Source organism: Ipomoea nil, unplaced genomic scaffold (genome assembly GCF_001879475.1).
Source record: "Ipomoea nil cultivar Tokyo-kokei standard unplaced genomic scaffold, Asagao_1.1 scaffold0656, whole genome shotgun sequence".
Taxonomy (NCBI): domain Eukaryota; kingdom Viridiplantae; phylum Streptophyta; class Magnoliopsida; order Solanales; family Convolvulaceae; genus Ipomoea; species Ipomoea nil.
The window spans coordinates 2,056,348-2,068,071 of NW_017617084.1; the positions used below are offsets into that span (position 1 = coordinate 2,056,348).

The following is an 11,724-nucleotide window of genomic DNA, read 5'->3' on the forward strand; positions in this document are numbered from 1 at the left end:
ACCTCGCCTATCGCCGAACGGAAGGGTTCGGGGCGCGAGTCAAAGGACTCCAACCCCGGAATCGCTAAAACGTCCTAAGGGCGGTACGAGGCCGTAACGCAATCTTCGCACCCTAGGGGCGATACGAGGTCCGACCTCGCCTATCGTCGAACGGAAGGATTCGGGATGCGAGTCAGAACACTCCAACCCAAGAATCACTAAGACGTTCTAAGGGCGGTACGAGGTCCGAACGAGCGTAACACAATCTAGATACCCTAGGGGTGGTACGAGGTCCGACCTCGCCTATCGCCGGACGGGAGGAGCCGCCCAAGTGCGGTGACTTGGAGTCATAGGGCTACCCTATGGGGAGCACGAGGTCCGACCTCGTTTGCCACTTGACAAGGTCTTGGCTGACTTCCCAAGGAGGTCTCGACCGACCTCTCGAAGAGGTCTCGGTCGACCTCTCGAGGAGGTCTCGACCGACATCTCGGGGAGGTCTCGACCGACTTCTCGGGGAGGTCTCGGCCAACCTCTCGAGGAGGTGACTACCAACCTCTCGGGGAGGTCTCGACGGGCCTCGCGAAGAGGTCTCGGTCGACCTCTCGGGGAGGTCTCGACCGACCTCTCGGAGAGGTCTCGGCTGACCTCTCGAGGAGGTTGCTACCGACCTCTCGAGGAGGTCTCGGCCGCCCTCTTGATTAACACCTCGGAGTCCTTGTAGCTCGATACGGCTGCCTTCAAAGCCTCATCATGCACCCGGCGCTTTCGTGCACGGCTGGCAATCAACTCGGCATACTTGCCCTCCAACGCCGCATGCTTGCTTCCCATGGCCTTGTGCGCCGCCTCCAGCTCTTTGCGACCTCTCATCTCGGCACCCAGCTGAGCCCGAAGGGTCCCCAACACACTCTCCATGGACGCCGCTCGAGCGACAGCTTGCACAACAGCAAGCATAGACAAAGGATAAAGCGTTAAAACACGAGGGGGTCCGTAATTATTAATCGGCTTTGGTACTCTCTTGGGCTAACGACATCTCGCAGCCCCGAGAGTGGGGGACTTATGATGGAATAATTACGGAGCGAACCCGGAGCGAAGCAATATGGAGCGGATCGCACCCGGCACCGAGTGGGCTACGCACGCGGCCGGACAGACCATGGAGGGGTCTACCTCCCTGGGGTCCTCGACTACAACCGCGGGGTCCTCGGCTACTATCACGAGGTCCCCGGCTACTATGCACACGGAGTGACGAACCACTCCGGGGTCGGCCAACATGGGCTCGGCACCCCGGGGTCGGCCAACATGGGTTCGGCACCCCGGGGTCGGCCTACGTAGGCCCGGCCACCACGGGGCGGCCGGCGCACCCGGGGTCGGCCTACGTGGGGTCGGCCCGGCCGAGTTCCGGGCTTGGCCGGAGACTGGGTCCTCGCGTGGAGCGAGTCTTGCGGCGCTGATCGTGGCTCCTTCCGCGTACCAGGCCAGTAGCGGCCGGGGAGTATAAAAGCACTCCCCGTGTCCTATTCAAGCATCTTCTACCTTTCCTACAACAATTGTCTGACTGTTACACGTTGATTACCTCTGTAATAGCACTATACACTCAATTAATACAATATTAATCATTTTATTATTCGTTCATCATATTCAACCATATATACGGGTTGTATAATCCGGACCCCCGGGTTCATATAATCCATCATGGTTCAAACATGAAAATTAGAAATATAGTAAACTAAACTATAAGTATTTTTTTTTTTTTTGAAAAGAACTAAACTATAAGTATGATTGATGAAATAAACAAAAACATGAAAGTTTGATTGAAAACAAAAAATATGTATGCCTTCTTTCATCAAAGTGTGAAAGAATGAAGATATGATTTCGATTTTGAGATATTAAAAAAATGAGTAAATAAATATCCCAATCATTTTGATTCCATTCCCCTTAAACTAAATCCAATTGATTTTTTCAAAACAATAATAAAAATCCAATTGATAGTTTCATCAATCATTCTTGAACAAATAGTTAATACAATCAACTAACCTAATTATATATCTAATATCCACAGTTAACAGTTAATCCCAAAATAAGTTAGTGTATCCATTAGTTTAATGTTTCTAGCAGAAAGACCAAACTATTCGACCAAACCTAGATTATTCGACCAAACCTAGATAGTTCTAGAATCTAGAGTATGGAGGGGACTAATTAGGGTTTAAGCTGTCATTAAACATGGTTTTATAAGGAATCAAATCAAACATGGAAAACATGGAAATGTATTTAATGATTAACTAAACAAGGGATGGACAATTCCAACTACAAAAACAGGATTAGTTATTTCCAAATTTGATTTGATTCCTTATTTACAAGTAGAATAATTAATAAAGAAATAATGCGAAGCACCTTGTCCTCAAATAGCACCTTTGTGACTCTCCTTGAGGGAAGGTTATAGGATCGAACTACGGTAGTGAGATATTGACTCTTTAGACTGCAACAGATTGAGAAAGTATAGAACATATATTACCGAGTTAATAGTACTAAAAAAAATTAATAAAGAAAGAATATTTTTTATTGGGTTTTGGAATTCTGATTCCATGTGTCTGTATAAATATAAAAGGAAAATGCTATTTGATTATTGGAGTAGACAATAGGGATAGATGTACCGGGATTTGATTCTTGGAGTTTGTTGACATGAAGAACCAGGTACCAGGATGCTCAAATCAGAGGTTAACTAACACCAAAGGCTTAAGCTACCAATACCATTAGAGACAATTTAGACAATTTGTGTGAGACAGAATGCTATATTTATATTTGCAAATTGCAATATCCTATGATCAGTATGATGTGTTCTGTTTTGTGGACCAATTGGACATGCAGTGCTGCAACCCCAACAAGAACCGATGGAGGAATAAACTATGAAATATGTAATGCTTTTTAATTAAAAAGTAATACTTGTATGAATCTAAAAAAAAAAAAAAAAAAAAAAAAAAAAAAAAACGCATTACATTATAACTAAAAAATACATGTCACATGTAAAATGATCTCATACAAGACCTACTCTATAATTATAAGCAAATGGTAAATTATACCATGGACCAAAATTTACCTTACATTATAAACCTTTATCTAAAAATAAACTTCAAATTTTGTACTTGCAGAGCAGTTGACATATATGTATCTGTAGTTAACCTCATGATAACTACATACACAAATTATTAAGTGCAAGTACAAAAAATGTTAACAATAAACATAACATGTTTACCAACATCATGTGTTCGTAATTAACATATTTTGTTCATGCAGTTAACAATTTACATATCTATATTTATCGTATTATATGAACCTGCATTTGCCATATGTTTCTGATCATATAAGAAAGCATAACCATACCCAAGCGCAGTTATTCTTTTCTCATAAGACACTTTAATTGTATCGCAATTGAAAAAGAAATTGACTACTATTTTAACCCTAAAGACTGTAAAACAAAGCATAGAACTAGGCCAAAGGCGCCAACTCCTGGGAACAAATCCCAGTGGGCCTAAATTAAAGGTGATGACTGAGAAATCAAGAATCTTTTACAATAACATTACATCTCTATTATTCTAATTTATAAAGAAAGTTCTATTCAGAAGAAATCTGAAGATAGCAATGGAAAATGCACATGGAACCATCTTGGGCAGCTGGTAACTTCTAAGGAAGCACTGGGACCTTTTCAATCATTTCGTACTGCAGAACAAAGTTATCCTGAACCCAAAAACCAATAAAAAAGGGGGTTTTATTAATGGATTATATGCTGAACTCCAGAAAGTAAATATCCCTATAGAGTACTCACTCCGGTCCATTTTACCTATCTTACTTTCCTTTTTAGTTTGTTCCAAAATGTTGTCCTATTTCCAAAATTGAACATCACCATCATTCTGCTTTTTTCCAAATTACCCTTATGAATTTTGATTTCTTATTGTTTTTATTTACAGAAGTGAGAACAGTGAGGGCACAATTGAAAAACACATAGCATTTACTTTAGTTCCTTAAAAAACGTGCAAAAAGTAAATGTGACAATCAATTCGGGACGGAGGGAGTAGTTAATAAGTGCAAACCTTTCTCACGACCTCCCAAGTGTTGGGGTCAAAGCAGAAGTAACAGCCTCTCTCGTAAGTAGCAGTCTTGACAAGAGGCTCAATATTTGTGACCCTTGTGAACCATAGGCGGAGCTCTCTGTGATAGAACCACCCCCTAACATGCCTGAAGAACATTAAACAATTTGCATGTTAACTTGAATGAATTATTTAAAATCTGTACTTCCAATATTTTCTTTTTCCTTTTCTTTATAAGATGCATGGTAAGGAAACATGGAAGTCTGGAATTTGGTTATGAAAAGGCTCGAGTCAGTTCTTGTCATCTACTACTAGCAACTGCTGGTTACTAACCTCTCAGGTCTAATCCTATCAAGGGAGGTTACTAATATGTGATTGGATAACACTTGTCCACTAACTAATGCAAATTGAATTTATATAAAAATTGTCAAGCATGCTGGTTAGATGAAAAAAAACATTCTTAAGCCGAACTTTTTCAACACTCGAAGCATTGATCACCCCATAGAACTTATCTAGGTGAGCAGGAAACCTGGGGGTGGAGTGAGGAAGGGGATATGAAAATGCATGGGAATTGGACTATATGTGTGTGTGTAAAGAATCAATTATAGCACAGATTGAAAGATTTCAATTAATTAGGAATATTCCAGTATATATTGTAAGTCTTGTACTTTGAATTATATAAACACAGATCTAGACTCGTTCACTTTACATGAAGGGACGAAACATATTAAATTCCCTTTCTGCTAGTCCTCATGATGCAAACAGAAAGGATTCCCTGATCCCCAGAGCATTCTCTCGCAATACATGCTCTCTCTCCATTTAATTCCATTGTCAACCCAGATTGCCAAAATCGGCAATAGTTAATTCAATATTTTCACTTCACACATATAATATTTTTGTCTTTGCAACCATTTCCAAAATGTCACCTAATCTATTGCTAATTACTTTCTTAAAAAAAAAAAACACAACACCTAAATATAATAACAATAATAATAATAATAATAATAATAATAATAATAATAATAACAACAAGAATACATAATATGCACAACTCTAGTTGCATCCAGATTACTTTCTTGATTCTTATCTCCAATTTACTGAGAATTAATGCCCTCAAAGCAGAAATAAGAATAAGTTAAATACTGCAATTTAATCCACAGAGAGAGTAAGAGAAAGAGAGAGAGACATACAACTCATTTGCCGCATACAGTTGTGCCTCCTCCTTAGGCATGCTACAAAGGGAAGATAACAAAAGCATCATTTCAGAGTTAACAACAATAATGTTTGTCTGGGAGCAAGCAAGAAATATTACCTATAAAAGTATCAAATGCTAAAGCAAAAGAAAATTAGATTAAATGCTACAACGTCCTCATTTCACCACATATTTACCTGTAGAAGATATAAAATAATGTCTCTGGCCTAAATTTTGAGAAGTAACTTTGCTGCATTAGCAAAATAGCATATCAAAACACATGTGATAAGCACAATTTTGTGGTACTTCCGGAAATAGAATTATTGAAAGCTTACTTTTAGGACAGGAGATTGTTTAGCATTATAACATTCTGGGATGGTGTATTCAGGCTCCCCTTTGGCAGGTTCATCAGACCAAGGAGAGGCAAAAGTCTTATGAAGATTTTCTGCTGAGTTCAAGTTTAGACCAAGTGAAGTCAGATCAACACCAAGAGCAAGTGTACTCAAAGCAGGATTTGTCATTTTGATAACATTTAGTAAACCAAACATTCCAAATCGATCAGCAGCCTGTGATGCCTGTAGGGGTTTCAGATCTTGATCTCTAAATGGGCTGATTGAGCGGAACTGAGATTGCCTTTGGAATGGCTGATAGTGATCCAGAAGTTGATCATAAGGTCCCAAATTTGACAAGTTGGAAGAACCTGATCCGGTTGAAGGTGGACCCATGGTTCGAGCCTTAAAGGAACAAATAATTATTACTAAACTAAGAGATAATAACCAGAGGGGGAAAAAGAAAGCATTTATAGACAAAATGATAAAATATCAATTCTCCCTTCCCAAAAAGTAATCACCAGCGAACAGGACAGCAAACCCCAAGGTGCAGTCAACCAAAACATTGCAGAAGCTGAAGTGACACGACGGATCAACAGTAGAACATACCTCAGGACCATGGAAACGGGCATCTTGATAATTTGCCGGTGGAAAAGAAATCCCACTCCCATTCGTTGATGATGCTTGTTGCTGTTGAGGTTGATGTGATGAATAATTACCACCAAAACTGAATCCAGATGATCTTCCCACCTGCAAAACCAAAATGCAACAGATGATAAGATAAAGTATGTAGCGAATCAATTCCTAAAGGCTCTAAGAAGCACACAAAGATACCAGAACTTACAGCTAAATGCTGCGATTGCATCATGGATGCCATGCTTTCTTGAAGTTGATCTTTCTGCCCTGCACTTGTAGGAAACTCAGCATCACTATCTTCTTCGTCAGAAGACATTGTATAATTGAAAGATAAAAAGAAAGCAAAAACCTCGAGCAAAATCATAAATTTATAGCCCTTTTTCAGACTAAACTTTGTAACGCAAAGAGTGGGACCACATGTAGTGGAGGTGCAGCTTGACAAGTGGATACTCTATCAGAAGTCTCGTGACAATAAAGAGGCAAAATGCCCCGCGTCAATTAAAGAGGGCAGTGCAAAGAAAATGCAAAAAGACAATAATGGAAAACTGGGGCAGTAAGTAGGGGTACTACAAAGAAGGCAATCAAACTAATGAAGAAAGAACCCAAAAAAAAAATAACGAGGAATAAGGGAATTTGGGACAGTGATTAGAATGAAAAATAGGGCGATCAAACTGAAGCACAAAAGGTGAAAAGGGAGAGAAGGGAAAATTTGGTACAGTAAATAAAAGTAACTATAAAGCATATTGCAAATGTAGAGAGTGGAGCACATCAATAGTTCTATTGTTTTAATATAATGGCATCTAAAAATGAGGTAAAATAGATAGGAGAAATTTACATGTTTGATCAATTATTAGAAACTTCGTACATTGCAATAAAGGGATGCTTTAAACTTTCATGAAGAAGAAAAAAATATAATAATTGCATTTCAAATCAGGAAAGTTATCAATTAAGAATTTACATGCATTGATCAATTTTCAGAAGCCTCCTAAGCTGCATCAAAGTTAAATAAGTAAAAAGGATATGGGTGAAGGAGTGATATTTAAATTTCATTGGAAGAATGGCAAACACACTTCACTAAAGGCCAGACATTTCTCAGAAGCTTATAGCTTCCAACAGATAGGCCAGAAAAGGAAATTGTTCCTCTGAGGGGAAAGCTGCATTTATGCGAAGAATACCTAATAATTTCCATTTCCAAGAGTTCTGTAGAATACATACTGTAGTACTGTAGTGATACGTATTGTACCTCTTCATTTCTCTTAACTCAAGAAATTGTTACTTATACAACAAGACCAACAACAAAAATAATGACATTTTCTTTGATCTATATCCATCTGAAAGATGCATGAGGCAAATTACTTGACTAGATCCCCACACCTATTCTCTTTTCTCAGTTTGTGTGACATCTAGTGTTCTACTACATCAACTTAAGATGAATACTTTCTTCGCATAACCTTGTGTATGTTTTGATATTTACATGGGTCACAATCATGGTGCATCAGCAAAATGAAAGAGACAAGAACAACAAATACTGTTCAACATTCTATTGATATTATGTTAAGATGCCACAAGGTATTCATTCTGACAAAGTCATACTTGTATTTACTTCAAAAGAGAAAATCATAACACCTTTAAATCCTGGTAAAGCAGGAAAATCTTCATTTTGAATACTAAATTCTTGATTCTGTTGGGAGAAACCAATGTTGGGCTTCCGTATGAAACCTGTACACACAAACCAAAAGATTCTTCAATATTAATTTGTATCAGAAAAAGAAATCATGTAACAAAGAGTTGATTGATAATTGAAATTACCTAGTTGTCCCTGGGAACCACCAGCAGAAGGAGGACGGCCACCCAACTGAGGAAAGTCGTTTATATCAAAGGTAGCATTATCACGGGCATTATATTCATTCAGAAGTGCCATCGAAGCTAAATGACTATTCCCTGCTTGAAATTGGTTTTGCAAGAGTGGTACACCAGCACCTGAATAAGAATTCCCTAGCATTGATACCATCTGTGGAGCTGAAACCCAGGTGCCAGAAAAATGGTAATGTATAAGCAAATAACCAAATACTGACAAATAAAACATCACATGCTCTAGTCCCAAGTTTGCAACCTTTGGTGGGGACACCTAAAGCTAATCTTTAGATGTTTGTCCAGTCCCAAGTACCAATCTACAGAAGTAATAGTCCAGTTTTTTTTTTTTTTTTTTTTTTTTTTTTGGTAATAGTCCAGTTTTTAAATCCTAAAAACTAATGTTAATTATTTAGTACTCCATAGAAATGATAGAATTTACTTATCAAAATGCCTAAATTGAAGTGAGTTTCAGAACTTTGAGAAAGCATGTGGCATTTTCTCTCCACAGAGATAAACTATTAAAAAAGAAAATTTATATTTGAAAATCAAGCTTACCTGTTAAATTTATGCGAGAAGCAACACCATGCATATTTGAGCCTCCATCGGCACTTAGACCCCTACCAATATTGCTCCCACTAACAATATTAGTCATTGAATTTCCAATTCTTCCTGCATTTTCCAAATTAGCAATTACGCCTGAACCTAATGTTACATTCCCATCCCAGTAAAAAGGAAACGAGTAGAGAACGGGCAAAAAAAAGTATAGCTCTCTCCAACTATGTAAAAGTGTGTAAATAGATACCTCCTATGTTAGTTGCCCCTGAATGTCCATGAGAGCTTGCAAGCGATAACTGCATCAAAAGGTCAGTGCTTATTAGGAAACATTATGTATCCTATACATGCAAAATGTGTACATTGGGAGACATGATGCAGATAGACAGAAACTCTTTGCAGCACTCCCGAACCAAATGCTCTTCATGCAGAAAGCTTATTATGATACCTGAGAAAGCACAGTTGGAATGTTATTTATTGAAAATCTCCCATTAGAAACATTTCCTGCTTGTTGAACACTGCCAGAAGGACCACCAGTCATAGCTGAATTTCTTGATGCAAATGTACCATGCACATTTGACATATTGAAATTCCCATGAATGCCCTGCAGGCTTTGCACTGTTCCTATAAAAAATAAAACATAAAAAATAGAAATAAAATAACCATTGCTATTTTTCTAGCTCATTCAAAGTTATGGCACAATAAAGAATTAACCAACAATATACCACCAGAGTGATTCAATACAGTGGCAGTGGAACCTGACTGTGCTGAAAATGAAGTGGCCAAAGCTCTAGCAGTGGTTTCTGGAAGGTTTGAAGCTGATCCATTCAATCCCGACTGCAAGAGAACATGCCAAATAGCTCTTAAGGATTTTGTCAAAATAAACAATATAAGCTGAAAACTGCATACCATGTTCCATTCAAAACACAAAAATTTCATAATTGGCGGTCATTTTCATTGTCTAATTAAAAAGGTTCAAACAATATTTGAAAATCTCAGTACATGCTTCATCAAACCCAACAACAGCAAAGCAACAGAGTCCACAAAACTAAAATTCTTATTCTAAAATTAATCAGAGAAGAAGAATACATTTAGTAGCCCTGACATTGCAGAATATGATTGAATACTCAAAACAAACTGCAATGAATCATTCCCTGCCCAAAGCAAGCTCTTGTTGATCTTGATAGAAGCCAGCAAGGAGAAGTTCCCTATTGGCGTAATAAGTAAATAAATCAGAACACTGTACATGATAATATAATAGTTCCCTGACATAGAAACATCACTCAATTGTGGAGTCATGAAAAGTAAACTAGCATAATGGCAAGGCAAAACCACCTATCATAATTCTCATAAAGATACACAAATAACAGCAAGGAAGAAAATACTCCCATAGTTAATCTCAGCTATGTTAGCAATAATTGTGAACCAAAGCCATTCTAATAGTCATTTTGCAATGGCAGCATGTACAGTTCATAAGGTTTATGGCTAATGTGCAATCAAGAGACAAACTACCTCACCAACAACAGTCAGGACCCTATAAAGGAATATCAAGAATCCACATCCTTTCTACAATATAATTTGAAGCCCACAGTTGCAAATTGGCTATAAACCTATTCCAAAAGTGTCAACAGCAAATATTGCAATGAAACATATCCGCATGCTCAATCCCAAATAGAACTTGAGGTAATTGTCTCAAGGTAAACTAAACCAGTGCAGTTTGGCCAGTGAACAAAAAGGCTTAAAATAAAGCACATTTCATAAAATCAACCTCTACTGATACAAATGACAAAGATCTCAGGTAATGAGCAATTATTTCTATAACCTAAATCTGGTCTAGAAACAAAAGTACTTCACCACGATGATTTAATCATTCAATTACTATCAATAATGCTGAAATTTCAGAATTTTACTCCCTTGAAACAATCGGGCTCCTCTGGGAAATCACCGAAATCCATCCCTTTCTGATATTAATCAAGCACAAACACATAAAACCTCTAAGAATCTCTACTTCACCACCATCCATTATTCTCCAAACTCTCAACCGAAACGAACATAAATCTAAAATGCATGCAAGCGCAATCGACGGCACAACACTTGCTCAATTCCCCCCCAAATGCATAATCACTCTAAATTACGCAATCAATCGATTAAAGCAAGCGAACTAAACCTCTTTGCAGACGAATGGGCAAAAGAACAACCACACGAATCTAGATATCGAAAAAAAAAAAGGGAAAAAAGTAGCACATTCGAGCACAAAACCTCTGAAAAAACTAAACGATTGAAATCAATTCTGAGAAGAGTCCTGCGTGTGAGGAGAGTTTAGATTCATTTAGTCCAGAAACACGAGACCTTTGAGACTCTTAGAAATAGAAAGTGCAGAGACCAGAGAGTGATGTTTGAATGCGGGGGTCCGCCAAGCCGATGATAATGGTTATGTAGCTTTCGATTCGATCCCAGAAATGTTCTCCGCCAGATCGTGTTTATATACGCGCTACTGAACCGCTGCCCAAAATCTCACCGAATGCCCACGCAATCAAAAACCAGATTAATCATTTACGGAGTACAATATTTTGTTGCGGATTCTAAATAGATATATAATTCTAAGGAAGTGTTTTGGTTGACGGAATGCTTGAGTGATAGAAATGTTTAGATTCTCATTTGGTTTAAATTGAGATATATAATATACACATATTTGGTTGATGAAAAGTTAATTTTGTTAATATTATAATAGGTATTTTGTTGAATACTACTGACTCTGTTAGATTGTAATATCTGACTTGAACTTATAACCTCTTATATGGGAGAGTCATTTCGTGCTACTAGAGTACTAGACCACAAGGTCATTGACATAGAAGTAAATAAATAATATATATATATATATATATATATATATATATATATATATATATATATATATATATATATATATATATATATATATAGAGAGAGAGAGAGAGAGAGAGAGAGACGAGTTCAGGTGCGGCGGTGCGACGTCACCAATAGAGGCGAGTTCAGGTGCGGTGTCACCAATAGTTCAACAGATATACACCATCAACGTTAGGAAAATACACCACAAAAATACACATAAATTAGGTACGCATCA

The 11,724-nt window shown here is 38.0% G+C and overlaps 1 protein-coding gene across 1 annotated transcript; it reads right to left on the bottom strand.

The window, feature by feature from the left end:
- Positions 1-3,424: 3,424 nt before the first annotated feature.
- On the bottom strand, positions 3,425-10,807 carry LOC109174760 (probable NOT transcription complex subunit VIP2). Its single transcript, XM_019324002.1, has 15 exons — positions 10,789-10,807; positions 9,711-9,829; positions 9,347-9,458; positions 9,070-9,245; positions 8,872-8,920; positions 8,625-8,765; positions 8,025-8,234; positions 7,842-7,934; positions 6,424-6,482; positions 6,189-6,329; positions 5,586-5,984; positions 5,448-5,500; positions 5,249-5,290; positions 4,062-4,206; positions 3,425-3,708 (listed from the first exon to the last, which is right to left on the bottom strand). Exons 2-15 carry the CDS (start codon positions 9,726-9,728, stop codon positions 3,655-3,657), a joined length of 1,692 nt encoding a protein of 563 aa, XP_019179547.1. The 5' UTR covers positions 9,729-9,829; positions 10,789-10,807; the 3' UTR covers positions 3,425-3,654.
- Between the last annotated feature and the right edge of the window lie 917 nt (positions 10,808-11,724).